This window comes from Eumetopias jubatus, unplaced genomic scaffold, assembly GCF_037043125.1.
Source record: "Eumetopias jubatus isolate StellerSeaLion01/CBP00866 unplaced genomic scaffold, mEumJub1_p1.0 scaffold_7, whole genome shotgun sequence".
NCBI classification, from domain to species: Eukaryota; Metazoa; Chordata; class Mammalia; order Carnivora; family Otariidae; genus Eumetopias; species Eumetopias jubatus.
This window is the reverse complement of record NW_028274813.1, coordinates 83761688-83778675: the sequence shown is the minus strand read 5'-3', so window position 1 is coordinate 83778675 and position 16988 is coordinate 83761688. Positions and strand designations below refer to the sequence as shown.

General features: G+C 36.9%; 1 protein-coding gene across 10 annotated transcripts in view; it reads right to left on the bottom strand.

Annotated features, from left to right (window-relative positions):
- Window positions 1–16988, bottom strand: part of MGA (MAX dimerization protein MGA) — a 100577-nt gene that overhangs the window by 59671 nt on the left and 23918 nt on the right. For all 10 annotated transcript variants that reach the window (XM_028094448.2, XM_028094454.2, XM_028094455.2 and 7 more), the window contains exons 3-5: window positions 9281–10229; window positions 8418–8496; window positions 8202–8297 (exon numbers count right to left, since the gene is read on the bottom strand). In XM_028094448.2, the coding sequence (XP_027950249.1) occupies window positions 8202–8297; window positions 8418–8496; window positions 9281–10229 (1124 nt within the window). The remainder of the gene's footprint in view (window positions 1–8201; window positions 8298–8417; window positions 8497–9280; window positions 10230–16988) is intronic.

Here is a 16988-nt window from a genome sequence, read left to right as displayed (position 1 = left end):
TACATATTTCTGTAATCCTCCCTCCTCCGCTTCCCTTGATTGCGGATAGGGCCTGTGCTTTATTTCTAGCATACAAAAAGTGGCCAAAGGGATGGGATGTACATGATTTCGTGTATGTGATAATGTGAGTGCACGTATCACCCATCTTGCTAAAGCTGCAAGGGTATAAATTCTGCCAACAACCTGAGGGAAACTGGAAGCAGAATCCTCCCCAGTCAAGCCTCTGAGGAGAAACCAGACCTGACATCTTGCCTGCAGCACCGTGAGACATAAAGCAGAGAACCCAGTTAAGCCACGCCCAAACTCCCAATCCAAAGAAAACGAGAGAGTATGTATCTTAAGTTTATGGTAATTTGTTAAGCAACAATGGGTAACTAATACATAAACATAGAAGAATTAAGATCCTTTGTGATCCAGAGACTTTCTAGAACATTTAATACAAATTTGCCATAGATTAAGCTTGGGCCTGAATTATGGTTCCTAATTCCCTAGTAATTATTAGTGGTATTTATGGTTAATTGAGCCTTAAATATAACTTATTTGTAGATTAAGAGGTAATCTTTTGGGAAAGTATTTACTTAACATACCCTTTTACAGTTTTTGGTGGGTTTTTTTCCCCTTAATATTTTACAACTGAGATTTGTCTATGTTGACAGATTTATCTCTGGATCATTTATTTTCACCACGTACACTACCCCAAATTATGAATATATAGTACTCCCAATTTATTCACCATTCTCCTACAGATGAGAATTAGGTTGTTTCCTATTTTTCTTTTTAATTTTTTGAGTATAGCTGACACACAACGTTAAAATACCACTGACTATATTCCTTATGCTGTACCTTTCATTCCTGTGACTTACTCATTCCCTAACTGGAAGCCTGTATCTCCCAGCTCCCTTCACCCATTTTAGTTTTTTCCTATTTTTAAAAATTTCAAGCAATGCTCCAGTGTAATTATTCATTGTGTACAATGTGCATCACACATGTGATATGTGAAAGCTTCTCTAGTGCATTTAGCTTTTCCTTGTGACATTTAACCAGGAATGGAATTGCTATATATTGGGGTATGTTCATGTTCAAATTGTATTGGATATTGTGAGTGCTTGACATATTTGTGGCTGCTCAAAATATTTCAACACCCTTCCCCTTGCTGTTACTTTTCTCCATTATAACTCCAACCTCTTCAAGGTGGGTGTTACGAAAAACTCATTTTCCACCTTCCCTTGCAGTTTATGTGCAGACATGTAACAGGTTTTGCCGATCAGCTGTACCCATGAAAGACATCAATTTGGGAAAGAGCACCATGAAGGGAAACTACGCAGAACTGTGTGAACGAGGGTGACGGTGTTTGGCCAAGTAAAGAATTTTTAGAGGCAGAAGTAACCAAGGTCCTAGCTCTACATATACTGTGTGCAATGTCCATACTAAATTGGTGGTAACTGTCCAATGTTGTGGGACCGCTTGTATGAGCATTCAACAAAAGTAATATGGGCATTTTTCTGTGTGTTTTTCTGGCTTTTCAGGAGATTCTGTAAGTCATCTAATACTCTTTAATAAATTTATCTTCTATTTCATCTGTACAGTCTGATATTTACTAAGAAGTTTAATGATATACTTAGTTATTCTGAATCCTTCTTGTATAATGGCATATCAAATGATTAATTGGGGGTACCTGGGTGGCTTAGTCAGTTAAGTGTCTGCCTTTAGCTCAGGTCAGTCCTGGGATCAAGGCCCCCCACCCCCACCCCCGTCGGGCTCCCTGCTCAGTGGGGAGCATGCTTCTCCCTCTCCCTCTGCTGCTCCCCCTGCTTGTGCATGCTCTGTCAAATAAATAAAATCTTTTAAAAAATGAAAAATATACAACAAACTGGGATAAACCTGAGGCTGCTTGTAGCTGGAGACAACCAGCTCTATAGTTATTAACTGAATGAGCCACCCAGACACCCCAAAAATAAAATCTTTTAAGCAAGTAATTCTTTCCTCATGTTTCTAATGAATCAGGTAAAAATACAACTGGAAGTCAAAACAACTGGTTTCTATTTTGTGTTTGGGCTAAATTTCTCATGGCTTTCACTTCCTCATCAATTAAAATATTAATCCACCACACTGGGTTTTATGTTTTAAGAATTTATTTTACCTTCTCTATGAAATACTCTGTAATACAGATGGTAATAGAGATAAGACGTTTCCCAGACCTCAAGGAACTTTAGTGTTATTTTCCCAACTGACTCATTAAAAGTTATAATGGTGTAAGTAAGTCCCAAAAGAGGTAAGCAAAAAGAAGTAACATTTGAAAAGCCCAAGGGAATGTGCTAAAATTTTACTGAGTATGTAATTCTTAAGTTAGAATAAGTAGAATTACCTAGGAAAGGTGGGAAGGGACAGCAGAGTGGAACCACAAAGCAATATACTCAGAAATTGCTTTTATTTAACCCTAAATAAAAGGATAAGATATTCTAGTGCTTTGAGAAGAGAAAAATACTATTATTGAAAAAAAAAATGCCAGAACAGCTGCCTACATAGATGATAAAATAAAAGGAATTAAGTTGATAAAAAATGTACCCATATGTAGACCTACAAACTCTAGACCCCACACAATCAAATTTAGAGACTATTTTTCCTATTTTCTTGTCTGTGTTTACTTGTATTTTAAACTTCCACTTTCCCCCAACAGTGAAAGCAAGTTCTAAAAACAACAAAAAGATGAAATTTATTTTAAATATACCTATCAATATTTTTAAAGCCATAAAAGTAGAAGTCAATGGCACATAAACCATGTTCAAAGTAATTCCCAATTTAGCTATAAGCTAAATACTATCCTGAAATGTTTGCCCTGCAAGAAAATCCTTCCCCATTTAACACATACTAGAGAGACCTTAGACTTAGTTGGTTTCCTATGAATGAGAGTAACCTGCAGAAAAGATAGCTAAATAATTCGTAGAAAGCATATCCCCAAAAAACATAAAATCCTTTCCACATATGATGGTTTAAACTAAATTGTAACTTCTAAATGCTTCTGCCTTTTCACCAGATTAGGAACTACTTCTTAAAAACATTTTATTACACCATTACAAAAAAAGACTCCTAAAGATAGAACTGAAAAAAAGATACACTTCAGGTTCAAAGGCAGACTCATCATAGTTTAAAAACAAAAAAAAAAATGCCTGGGATGCCTGGATGGTTCAGTTGATTAAGCGTCATTGACTTTGGCTCAGTCATAAACTCAGGGTCATGAGACTGAGCCCCAAATCGGCTCCATGCTGGCCATGGAGCCTGCTTGAGATTCCCTCTTCCCCCCCGCCCCTCCCCCTGCTTGTGTGCATGTGTGCACTTGTGCGCACTAGCGCGCTCGCGCTCTCTAAAAAATAAAGCATTTTAAAAAATGCCTGCCCCAGCTAAACACACTAAAATATAAAGCACCCACAAAAACACATTCAAGAGGAATAAACTCCTATGTAACTAACCAGCACAGAACAGAAAAGCAAATATATATAAAACAGAAAAGCTCCAGGTAACCGTCATTTTAACACTATGCTCAGAATATTTTTTAACTAAAAATTGTCACAGAGCTCTAGAAAGATGCCCATAAAGGAATTTAACATTATAACTGACAAAAGTTCATCAGTGATGTAATAGATAGGTTGCAACAACTTCAGAGTACAATGTGAAGTGACATAAGTCAATGAGAACACAAATACCATATATTTTCACTCATATGTGGAATTTAAGAAACGAAACAAATGAACAAAGAGAAACAAATGAAGAAACAGACTCTTAATTATAAAGAACAAACTGATGGTCCCCAGAGGGGAGAGGAGCGGGAGGGTGGGGGACATAGGGGATGGGGATTAAGGTGTGTACTTGTGATAAGCACTGGGTGATGTATGGAACTGATAAATCACTATACTGTACATCGGAACCTAATCTAACTGTATGTTAACTAACTGGAATTAAAATAAAAACTTTTTAAAAATTTGGGGAAAAAGGTAAATCTCTGGTGCAGAGGAATTCCTATTAATTTATGCTCATACTCCACCTCAAGAAGTGGAGCATAACTTCCAACTCACTAAATATGGACTACCCAGTGACTCCTTCCAAAGAGTACAGCATGGAAAGGTCAGTGATAAATCATGTTGATAAAATGTACCCTTGACACAATGGGATGAGAATGACATTCCACCTCTGTGATCTTCCTCCTATGAACATAAAACCTCAGTCTAACCTTGAGAAAAACATCAGATGAAACTCAACTGAGAGACATTCTACAAAATATCTGACCAGTACTCCTCAAAATTGTCAAGGTCATTAAAAATTTTAAAAATTTGAGTAAACAGGGCGCCTGGGTGGCTCAGTTGGTTGAGCGACTGCCTTTGGCTCGGGTCATGATCCTGGAGTCCCAGATCAAGTCCTGCGAAGGCTCCCTGCTCAGCGGGGAGTCTGCTTCTCCCTCTGGCTCTCCCCCCTCTCATCTATCATTCTCTCTCTCTCTCAATAAAAATCTTTAAAAAAAAAAAAAAATTTTTTTTTTTTTGAGTAACTGTCCCAGCCAAGAGGATCCTAAGGAGACATGACTATCAAATGTGATTTCCTAGATGGAATCCTGGAACAAAAAAAGTAAGGGAATCTGAATGGACCTCAGTTAATATTAATATTAAGGGGCGCCTGGGTGGCTCCCATCATTAAGGGTCTGCCTTCGGCTCAGGTCATGATCCCGGGGTCCTGGGATAGAGCCCTGCATCGGGCTCCCTGCTCAGCAGGAAGCCTGCTTCTCCCTCTCCCACTCCCCCTGCTTGTACTCCCTCTCTCACTGTCTCTCTCTGTCAAATAAATAAAATTTTTAAAAAATATATTAATATATCAATATTGTCTAATTGTAACAAATACACTAATGTTAGATGTTAATAATAAGGGAAACGGAATGAAGAGTATATGGGAACTCTACTATGTTCCCAATTTTTCTACAAACCTAAAACTTAGCTAAAATAAAAAAATTTTAGGGATGTCTGGGTGGCTCAATCGTTAAGCAACGGCCTTCAGCTCAGGTCATGATCCCAGGGTCCTGGGGTAGAGCCCTGCATCTGGCTCCCTGCTCAGTGGGGACTCTGCTTCTTCCTCTCTTCCCCACCCCCACCCCCACCCCCCATGTGTGCTCTCTAAGTAAATAAATCTTTTGAAAAAATGTTTAAATTGACATAGAATTGACTTGGTAGCAGTGAAGTAGAAATGCTTCTACAAAAATACCGTTAAGAGTTCAAAAACAGATAATAATTTCAGGCTGATAGGAAATAAATCAATCTGGATGTAGTAAAGGTAGTACAGGAGACAGAAAAAAATATAGTTCTGTGGAAAACAAAATTAAGATTCTTATTTTATTTTAGCAACAAGACTACCACCACCAGTAAAAACACTTCCTCAGGCTTAACATTTCTTCCACAACTTCAAAGCAAGCTCAAAAATCTTTTCAAGTTTTTTGAGTTTCCAGCTCAAAGACTTTTAAGTGCTTATATTCTAAAAAACAATGTAACTCCACAGTTAACAGAAAAGCAAAGAAATATGACATTATTAGAGTAAAATTTAACAAATTATTTCAATCATCAATTTTTAGAGAGGGACCTTAAAGGGACACCTGTGATTGGGATCACTAGTTACTACAAATACTTAGCCAGTATAACTTATTTTTCTGAAATTCTATGTCTTAACAAACAAAGGTTGAGGAGTGAAGGGATATCTGCCAAAACAAAAGAGAGAGAAAAACCCAAAACAGATCTCTACCTCACACCTTATGAATAGTACCTTATGAATTACAGATTTAACTGGGTTTTTTTTGTTTGTTTGTTTTTAAATAAAACTGTGGGACAGCTGGGTGGCTCAGTTGGTTGAGTGTCCAACTCTTAATTTCAGCTGAGGTCATGATCGTGGGGTCCTGGGATTGAGCCTCATGTCTGATTCCACACTCAGCGCAGTCTGCTTGTCCCTCTGTTTCTACCCCCACTTGCACTCTCTCAAATAAGTAAATAAAATCGTTTAAAAAATATAAAACTATGTAAGAATACAGTTGAATTAATTTTAACAACACGAAGATTAAGTAAAAACTTGTACATGACACCAAATGCAGAATCCGTATAGCAGATGAAAACTGATGGTTCACCCACATTTTGTTTGGCTCAGTGTTTAAACTTCGCCCAAAAGACTAGTATCAGCTTCTACCACTTAGAAATTGAGCATCATTACATAAAAATGCCGACTTCAGTTTTTACTGAACAATGAGAATTTCTGAAAATACTGGGCCAACCTTCCCATATGACAATAATCCACAGATGTGATTGCCCCTTTAGAAGAGGCCCCTGTGCTCCAGCCTGCCAGAGTCCAACCTCGTACACAAAATCAGGCTAATTTTATTTGGCTATCTGCTTAGTTTCCAGGAGCATTTGACTTTGAACCCCAATTACACAGAGAAAAAAGTTAGATTTGACTACAATGTATGTAGGAGAAGGAAAAAACAAACTCAAACCTTAACCGGCCAGGAAATAATAGGCAAACAAACCAAAGCAAAAAGACCAGCAGGGAGCGCTGAACATATTTACCTCTACAACTAAGACGGAGAAAAAGGTAGGGATTAAGTTGAAAGATATTTATACATTATCAGAGTACATAACTAACAAAATATGGAAGTAGGAGGGAGAAAAAAAGATAAAGGAAAAATTAACTGATAGACGTAAGAGAATATTATTAAAATAAAATAGCAGAAATGAAAGCTAACAATAAGCAATAATGTTATTTACTATCAAGAATATGATGTGACTGTAATTGTCCCATTACAATCTACAGTACCCCTCTAAGACCACACTGTCACACAAGCAGCTTCATATTAAAGCAAAAGTTCTTCAGGTATTACTAGCTGATTTAGAAACGGAATGATCATTTTATAAATCATTTTGTTAGCATATACTACTTAGACTCTCATATAAATGATCCATTATATAATGTAAATCAGTTCAACAATCCTTTGGGGGGTGGGGGGACTGACTAATAGTCAAAAACTCAATAAACTACTCCAAAAAGCACACCTAAAATCAAATATACAAGAAACTAAAAATTGGGGCATGGTTTACACTCTCTCATTTACAACAAGTGGCAACGTCAGTAGTTGCTATGATGGTAGTTAAGTATAGAGCAATTCCTCCTAATCTGCAGGGGATACATTTTAAGACCCACAGTGGATATATTCTAAGACCCTCAGTGGATGCCTGAAACTACCTAGTACCAAACCCTAATACACACACACACACACACACACACACACACACATAGTTTTTTCCTAGACATACATACTTATGATAAAGTTTAATTATAAATTAGGGACAGTAAAATAATAACATAGATTATAATATACTACAGTAAAAATTATGGAATGTGTGGTCTTTCTCAAAATATTATACTGTTCTTCTTGTGACGATATGAGCTGATAAAATGCCTATGTGATAAAAATGAAGTAAGGTGAATGATGTAGGCGTTGTGACATAGTGTTAGGCTACTACCGGCCTTCTGACCATACGTCAGAAGTAGGATTAGTATAGATTTCAGTATTAAAATACAGGATTAAGCAACATAATTAAAGCCAAGATAATTTATTACAACAAAATAGAGATAATAGTGAAAATTTTAACTGACGTCCCAGGCAATACATGAAATAGACAAAATATGGTTTACAGTCACACAATGAGAGAAGTATTCTATTTACACACTTACATATTACTAAGTATATAAGAATAAATAGGACTCCCCCCACAACAAAAAAAAAGCACACAAAAACAAAAGCAACTAAAACGTAAAAATGAGAAATGGGGAAGAGAATACTGGGGTTTAAGACAGAAAAAACACTACTTTCTTATTATGACAGTTTTTAAATGCATAAGCTATTATGCTTCACAGAGACAGTATCTTCAGAGTTGGAAAGGTTTTTGTTATGATAAAAAAAAAAAAAAAAACCCTAGAGAAGCTTTGAAATTAAGAGGAAGAATCAGAGAGAAAAACAAGCTGAGAGAGGTACTAAAAGAAATGAAATCAAGGATGGGGGGGAGAGGAAAAACAAAAATGGGTAAGGAGAACCAGGAAGGGAGAAAAGGGGAAAAAAGAAAGGAGAGAAAAAAGAGAACAAAATTAAAAACTGCCTTGTATTTTTTTTTTTTAAATATTACCTTCTTGAAGACCAGGATGTATCACCTGCTTATGCCGCAAGGCCTTCAAATCTTCTATCAATTCCTTTTCCAACTGGGAAATTCTTGCTCTGCAACCTACTCAGAAAACAAACAATGACAAAATAAGTTGCTATATACTAAGAAAAAGAAACACTGCATCTTTCACTTCTAGAGCCAAATCCCAAATATCTCTCCTTTTATACTATTATATAATACCTGGGTCATTTGTGGTTGATGCCTGAAGACTACAGGGCTCTTCAGTTGTCCCATCAACTGCATGAATGTCAAGAGCTTCCTATATATAAAAAAAGAAAGAAGTTCCTATCACTTCCAGAACTTTAAATGTAAACCAGGAACCTTTTTTTCTGATTCTTTTGATATTTTCTAAATGTTCTACATTAACAGCATTTCAATCAGAAGGGAAAAAAGCAAAAAAATCTGAATAGGCTCATATGCTCATAAACTGTTTATGCCAATTTACATACTGATTTCTCATAGCCTATGTAAAGACAGATTACTCAGCAATTAACAGAGAGGAAAAGACCAGCGAAAGAGAATTCAACCTCTCTGTAGCCAATTTAGAAATACCAGGCTTCTATAAAGATCTAAGAGAAAAATAATGCAGTTGGAGTTGCAGTAAAATAACGAAACTAATCCATGTGTGAGACAACAGAATTTCTAAGACAATATTAGTTCTCCCGTGGTACTCTGTTACTGTTGATAATAATCAGAGGATGGGATATTCTAAATAGTCAAGTTTTCATGTATGTATGCCTTTTTAGAGTCCATAATGATGTACATTCCAGTAAGATCCAACAATTTTTAAAATTCCAGCTAAATGCAGTTCAACAATCATGAACTGAAATCAAAGCAGGCAATTAAGTCCATTCAAACAAAATACCTTAAGTGGTGCCTGTTAATTAAACCAAACATTGTGGAGACATTCCCCTCCCTAACACATACATCTTCACCTAGCAGGTGCATTGGAAAAAACAAGATTCTAAGTTAGTTATCAACCAGTGTACAATTCCAGAATCACTATCTGACCTCCAAAGAAATGCTGAAAATGATAATCTTACCTTCGATTCAAAGGAAACAAAGAGAACACCATCCACGTCTTCCAGATCAGGCTTCACATCTGGAAAGGTACTCCCAGGACCCATAGGAGTGTTCTTTGTAGAAGTTACAGATTTTGCTGTGTTTTTAGGTGGTCGCCCTGCCTTAGAGAGTTTCAATTTTCGCGGCCTTCCTCTTTTTCCAGGGACATTTGAAGGGGCATTCTGATTAGCATTCACAACCTTGGAGGCTGTTGAAATCTTAAGCACAGTTGTTCTCCTTCTGCCCAAGTCATCTTTTCCTAAAAATGGGTCCCCAGCTGAACTCTTTGAACTGTCAGGTATTCTTTCTGTGTTAATGCTGTCAGATAGCTCAGGATATTTCCATTGAGGCTCTTTAAGTAAGGGATATTTCTGTACCACTCTGAGATCTGGTGAATGTTTTCTAAGACCATTTTCTGATTCCTTGCCTAAGCAGAAGCCAGTCTCATTGGAATTTTCAATGTACGTAGGCAAATAGTCTAATTCTGTCAATACAGAAGATTTATCCTTTCGAGATGTGGAAAGCATGTTATCAGGGAGCTCAGAAATCTTCACTGTGCTTTTGGTGACAGCACAGGGCTCCAGATAGACTACTGGCATCTTTCCAGCGTCTAACTTGAACATTTTAGCTTGAGCAACACCTGATGGGCTATTTGGTAGCCATTTAGAAGATGGATGGTCAGCTTCTAGGTTATCAACTTTATTGTGCCTCTTTAGCTGTTTCTCTAGTATAGGATCATCATCACTGTTTGAGTATACATCTGTTTCCTCATCTGTCTCTTCCTGTTTTATAGTTACCCCTTCTGGGCACTCAGCAAGTTCATATTCATAATCATCTACAGGCTCCTCTTTAATAACAACATTGAAGTTTCCATTCGGGTCTAATGGTGACACTACATGGGAGCCGTCTTCAAAACTGTTGGCAACAAGACTGAAGAGACAGGGGAGGGAGGTTAAAAAGGGCAAAATTAAGATTCAGGAGGAAAAAAAGAAAGACTGTTGGAAACCAAGTGACACATCAGATATCATGAGCCATTCTTCAAAAAACACTGTATAACTTAGCAAAGTTCTCAAAAGCAGTTTATCAACATCACACTTTTACCCTTTCCATCAATTTCTCATAAAAACTATATAGGATAAAGAGTAAGGTTTTAGGGGCGCCTGGGTGGCTCAGTCGTTAAGCGTCTGCCTTCGGCTGAGGTCATGATCCCAGTGTCCTGGGACGGAGCCCCTCATCAGGCTCCCTGCTCCACGGGGAGCCTGCTTCTCCCTCTCCCTTTGCCTCTCCCCCTGCTGGTGCTCTCTCTCACTATCTCTGTCACTATCTGTCTCTGTCAAATAAATATTTAAAAAATAATAAAAATAAGTACCATCAAGGATAAAAAGGGACCTTATAAAAATTCATCAAAAAGACAACAATCCTAAAGGTATATATACCTTATCATATACCTTCAAGCTAGTTTAAGCAAAAATTTATAGTACTACAAAGAAAAAGACAAGTCCGCTGACTCTGATGGGAGATTTTAACATGCCTTTCTCAGTAACTGATAGAAGACATCATACAGACAGACAAACTGAGAAAGAAATGAACAGTAGTATCATACTTACCTGAGAAAACTACAGAACACTACATCCAGCAAATATACAACACATACATTTTCAAGTGTGCATTCAGTATTAATCAAAACTGACCATATGACAATAAACCAAAGTCACAATAAATTTCTATTTCAAAGGTTTTAAGTCACGTGTTCTCTAACAATAGAATCAAGTTACAAATCAGTAACAAATATCAGTATAACATACCAAAATTTGTAGAAGGCACCTAAACCAATGCTCAGAGGAAATTTTATAGCTTTAAGTAAAAAGTCTAAAATCAATTATCTTAGTCAGGGGTGATAAATTTGTTTGCAAAGTGCTAGATGGTAAAAATTTTAGGCTTTGAGGTCGATACAGTCTCTATTACAACTACTCAACTCTGCCACTGTAACATAAAAGCACAGACAATATATAAACAAATGAGCATAACTGTATTGCAACAAATGGACAATGTAATTTGAATACTATATAATTTTCACATGTGACAAAATATTACTCTTCTTTTATTTTTCTTCCCTACCTACTTAAAAATTTAAAAATCAGGGGCGCCTGGGTGGCTCAGTCATTAAGCGTCTGCCTGCGGTCAGGTCATGATCCCAGGGTCCTGGGATCGAGCCCCGTGTCAGGCTCCCTGCTCTGCCAGAAGCCTACTTCTCCCTCTCCCCCTGCTTGTGTTCCCTCTCTCGCTGTGTCTCTCTCTGTCAAATAAATAAATAAAATCTTTACAAAATATATATACATAAATATAAATATATATATATATATATATATATATTTTTTTTTTTTTTTAATTTGCAGGCCATACAAAACAAATGGTGAGCTAGGTATGGTCCACAGGTCTTAGTCTGCCAAGCCCTGTTCTAAAATAGGCAAATTAAAGCAAAAGTAAGAAGAAAGAAGAAATAAAGGTGAGAGGAAAAATAAAACAATGAAAGAGAAAACAACAGAGAACTGAATTTGCGATCTGAAACCTGCCAACAAAGAAAACTCCAAGGCTTCCCTGATGAAGTCTATCAAACACATAATGAAAAAAATACTAATCCTGCACAAATCCAGAAAAATGCAGGTCAGTGCAACAATCTACAACTTGTTTTATGAAGAAAGCATAACCTTTCAACATATCAGAAATAAAACTACAAATATCCATCATGAATTTACATCTAAAAACCCTCAACAAAATATTAGCAAATGAATCTGACATTAAAAAGGCTGTTATTATAACCCAGTAATATTTATCCCATGAGTGCAAAGCTGGTACAGCATTTACAGCCCTTATGCTAACTTTGTTCACAGACAACACAACTGTGTGTGTAGAAAATCCAAAAAATTGGGCGCCTGGGTGGCTCAGTTAGTTAAGCGACTGCCTTCGGCTCAGGTCATGATCCCGGAGTCCTGGGATCGAGTCCCACATCGGGCTCCCTGCTCAGTGGGGAGTCTGCTTCTCCCTCTGACCCTCCCCCGTCTTGTGCTAATAAATATAAAATAAAATCTTAAAAAAAAAAAGAAAATCCAAAGAATTACAAACTAGTAAGTGAATTCAGCAAGGTAATAAGATACAAAATCAATATATAAATATCAATTGTATTTCTATATGCTATCAAAAGTTGGAGGATTACACTACTGGATTCCAAGATTTATTATATCCAATGTCATCAAAACCAAATGGTACTGGCAAAAGAATAAACCAGTAAGTGGAAAACTTAGTACAAGAGTAGACGCAACTATATATATAGTCACCTGATTTTCCAAAACATGACACATTTTAAAGGTCTTTCAATAAATGATCGTAGACACTAGATAGCTGCAGGGAAAAATATGATCCTTGACCTTCATCCTCACACCATACACAAAAACTAAGCCAGGATGGATTACAGACTTAAATGTGAAAGCTAAAACAAGTTCCCTCTTTCAAAAATTTCACTTAACTGGTGAAAAATAGATTTTTCTTTATGCTTTCTTTAAAAAGCTTTATTCAACCTAACTGTGCATCCACAGAAAAATAGATAAAGAAGATATGGTAATATGGAAATGGAAATTTACTCAGCCATAAAAAAGAATGAAATCTTGCCATTTGCAAACAACATGGATGGACCTAAAGGATGTAATGGTAAGCGAAGTAAGTCAACCAGAGAAAGATAAATACCGTATGAAGCAACTCAAGGTGCTTCCATATCTTAGCTATTGTAAATAATGCAGCAATAAACACAGGAGTACACGTTTTCAAATTAGAGTTTTCATTTTCTTTGGGTAAATATCCACTAGGGGTATTACTGGATAGGATAATTCTATTTCAATTTTTTTAGGAACTCCACACTGTTTCCCACAGTAGCTGCACTAGCCTACATTCCCATCAACAGTGCCAAGAGTTTCCTTTTTCTCTACATCCTCACCAACACATTTCTTGGACCACTTCCTTACACCATACACAAAAATAAACTCAAAATAGATTAAAGACCTAAACATGAGACCTGAAACCAGAAAACTCCTAGAAGAAAACATAGGCAGTTATCTCTTGACATCAGCCATAGAAACGTTTTTCTACATATGTCTCCTTTGGTGAGGGAAACAGAAGCAAAAAAACTACTGACTACCCCAAAATAAAAAACTTTTGCAGAGCAAAGGAAATCATCAACAAAATAAAAAGACAACCTACTGAACAGAAGATATGTGCCAACAATATGCCCCAGTAGGGGTTAATACCCAAAATATATAAAGACTTAAACAACTCCACACCAAAAAAATAAATAATCCAATTAAAAATGGGCAGAAGACATGAACATTTTTCCAAAGACCTACAGATGCCCAAAAGACACATGAAAAGATGTTCAACCTCACTTACCATCAGGGATATGCAATCAAAAACCGTAATATCACCTCACACCTGTCAGAATGGCTAAAAACAAAAACACAAGAAATAAAATCCACCCATTTTAAGTGACAATTCAAGGATTTTTAATAAATTTAGTTTTGCAATCCAGTTTCTTTTTTTTTTTTAAGATTTTTTATTTATTTGACAGAGAGAGAGACACAGCAAGAGAGGGAACACAAGCAGGGGGAGTGGGAGAGGGAGAAGCAGGCTTCCTGCTGAGCAGGGAGCCCAATGTGAGGCTCAAACCCAGGACCCTGGGATCATGACCTGAGCCAAAGGCAGACACTTAACGACTGAGCCACCCAGGCGCCCCTCTTTCATCCTTTTTAAAAGGTTAAGCAAAACAAGCCCTTTTTTTCTCCTCCCTATAATGTCAGTTTTTATGTAAGTTCATAAAGAAATGCCATTCTATATCAAGTAAGTGAGGATTCATTTAATTAAAGTTCTCTCATTATCCTCACATTTCAAGACATTAACTTCCAAAATGTAGAAAAAAAATCTGTATCTTCTTTTCATTTAACCACATGACCTGAATTTGTTTTCAGTAGCTGAGAACTTCCTAAAGCTAGATCTTGGCTGCTACTGCAATAATTGCTTTCACATTTTCCTGAGGAATTAAACTTGCTCTTAGAAAGATTCTAAGAAAGTATCTCTCCTTATCTTCCAAAAAAACTTTATGCATAAAGCATGAAAATTTGTCTTGGCGGGAGGATTATGCATACAACCCTTAAGTTTCAGTTCTAAGAAGTCTAACCAAATGAGGTGAAAGATTATTTAAGCAAGAATACAAGCAAAACAAACAATTTGTACAACTTGAAGAAAAGGATTACTTTTTTGTTGATAGCACATAATCAATGCAACAAATAAATATGACATATACCAGTCACTCTTAAACACATTTTAAAAGCTTTAAGTGCAGGACACCTGGAAGGCTCAGTCAGTTAAGTGCCTTCGGCTCAGGTCATGACTGGGATCAAGGCCTGCATGGGGCTCCTTGCTCAGTAGGGAGGTTGCTTCTCCCTCAGCCTGCAGCAACCCCTGCTTGTGCATGCACGCGCTCCCTCTCTCTGACAAACTAAATCTTTTTTAAAACAGATAAATAAAACCTCTAAGTGCTACGGATAAGCTCATTCAGTCAATTATCTGAACATCTACAATGTGCCAGTATATTTTCTTGGGCACAGAGATTACCAAAATAAATAAAGCACAGTCCCCTACACTCAAGGAATTTACAGACCAGTACAGGAGACAGACAAGCTGACAATACAATGTTATTTAACTTAATAAACACTACTGTAAAGATGTGTACAGATACTATAGATGCCCCTTAGAAGAACCCATTACATAATGGCTTCCATGAAACTGGTACTTATTTGATTAACCAAAAAAAAAAAAAAATCCATTGGAAAAAGGTACTGTAGAATGCAAAAGAAAACAAAGAGTTCTCAGAAAATGAAATCTGATAAATAAAACCTTTAAAAAATAAAAACCAAAAATAAATTTTAAAAAATTCTTTAAAAAACAAAGATTTATTTACTTGAGAAAGAGAGAAAGAGAAAGCCCAAGCGAGCACAGAGGGAGAGGAAGAAGCAGACCCCCACTGTGCGGGGAGCCCAATACAAGGCTTGATCCCAAGACCCTGGGATCAGATCTGAGTCAAAGGCAGATGCTTAAACTGACTGAGCCACAGAGGCACCCCTCCATCAGAAGTGATTTTATTTAAATATTCTAAAATTCTATGTTCCATACATCCTTTCTGAGGGAACTACTGAAATATGTACTTGAGAAAAAAAAGAGAACACAAAGCAACTCAGACAGCTTAAAATATAGGAAACAGGAGGACCTACATAAGGGAAAGGTAAATGTAGTCAGCAGGATGACAGCAAAATGAAATCCCAAGGCAGCTTTGTATGGTCTTAGAGAACAACCAGTTCAGATTAGCAAAGGAAGATAAAGAGCAACTGAAGACAGTGTTCAGACGAGACAAAAAATTACTTTAATTAGATGAAAGTATGTGTGTGAATAAACTGAGAAATTTCAAGTTTAACTGAAGAATTTGAAAAGAATTAACACTAGGCCTAAAGAAACATAAGGAAAAGGAAAAAATGGCAATAATTACTAAAAAAACAAAATAATACAAGAAAATGTTATGGTAATACCACTTGGCTCAACGGTATAGAAAATCTGTATCGTAACATTAAAAATGGGCATTTTTGTGACAACTATACTGATAAAATGAGAAAAGAATAACAACTGAAAGATTTGGGTAACATGTAAAAATGGTAATTAGCTGGCACTGTATATGAGTTAGAGGCAAATATCAAAAGAAATGATTATAAGTGGAAAAACAAATATCCTCTAGGAAGAAATATAGGGGGTGAAGAGGAGTGAAGTAAGAGAGAGTGTATTTTTCACCATGTGGTTTTATTTAAGCTTTTTAAATTATGTATATATATTCAGCATATAATAAAGAATTTGTCTGGTCTTCCTCCAGTGTTCCTGGCACAGAGTTTCTAAAACCCTTGGAAAGTCCTGAGTGATAGAAATGTCTTTTGCTATTCATGAGCCCCTTGGATCACATCTAAGATTATGTTAATGAGGTAACAACAGTGGGCTCCTAGATAGCTTCATGATGGGGGCTGGGCACTAGAAAGACCAACTCTGTGATTAGAGGATTCAAAGGACTACAAAGCAGCCTCACCTCCAAAGGAGGGAGGGGAGGCTGGAGCTTAAGTTCAATCACCTAACCAATGATTTAATTGATCTCACCTACTTAATGAAACCTCAACTAAAACTGGACACCAGAACTCGATGGAGCTTCCTACCTGGTGAACATATCAATATGCCAGGAGAGTGACATACCCTATGTCTCCTAGGGAAAGGGCATGAAGGCTTTACATTTGAGACCCTCCTGACGTCACATTGAGTCTCTTCATCTGGATGATTCATGATTCTAACCTGTATCCTTTATTATAAAACTGCTCTCGTAAGTATAGTCCTTTCTGAGTTCTCTTGAGTTATTCCAGTGAATTAGTAAACCTGAGGGTGTTCACGGGAACCTATGAATTCAGAGCCACTTGGTAAAAAGTCCAAGTAGCTTGGAGACCCCACCTGAGGTTGGCATGCATCTAAAGTAGGAGCAGTCTTCTCGGGGACCATGCCTCCAAACGTATGGAGTTAGTGTCCAAACTGCTGAGTTAGTGTCAGAACTAAACTGCAGAC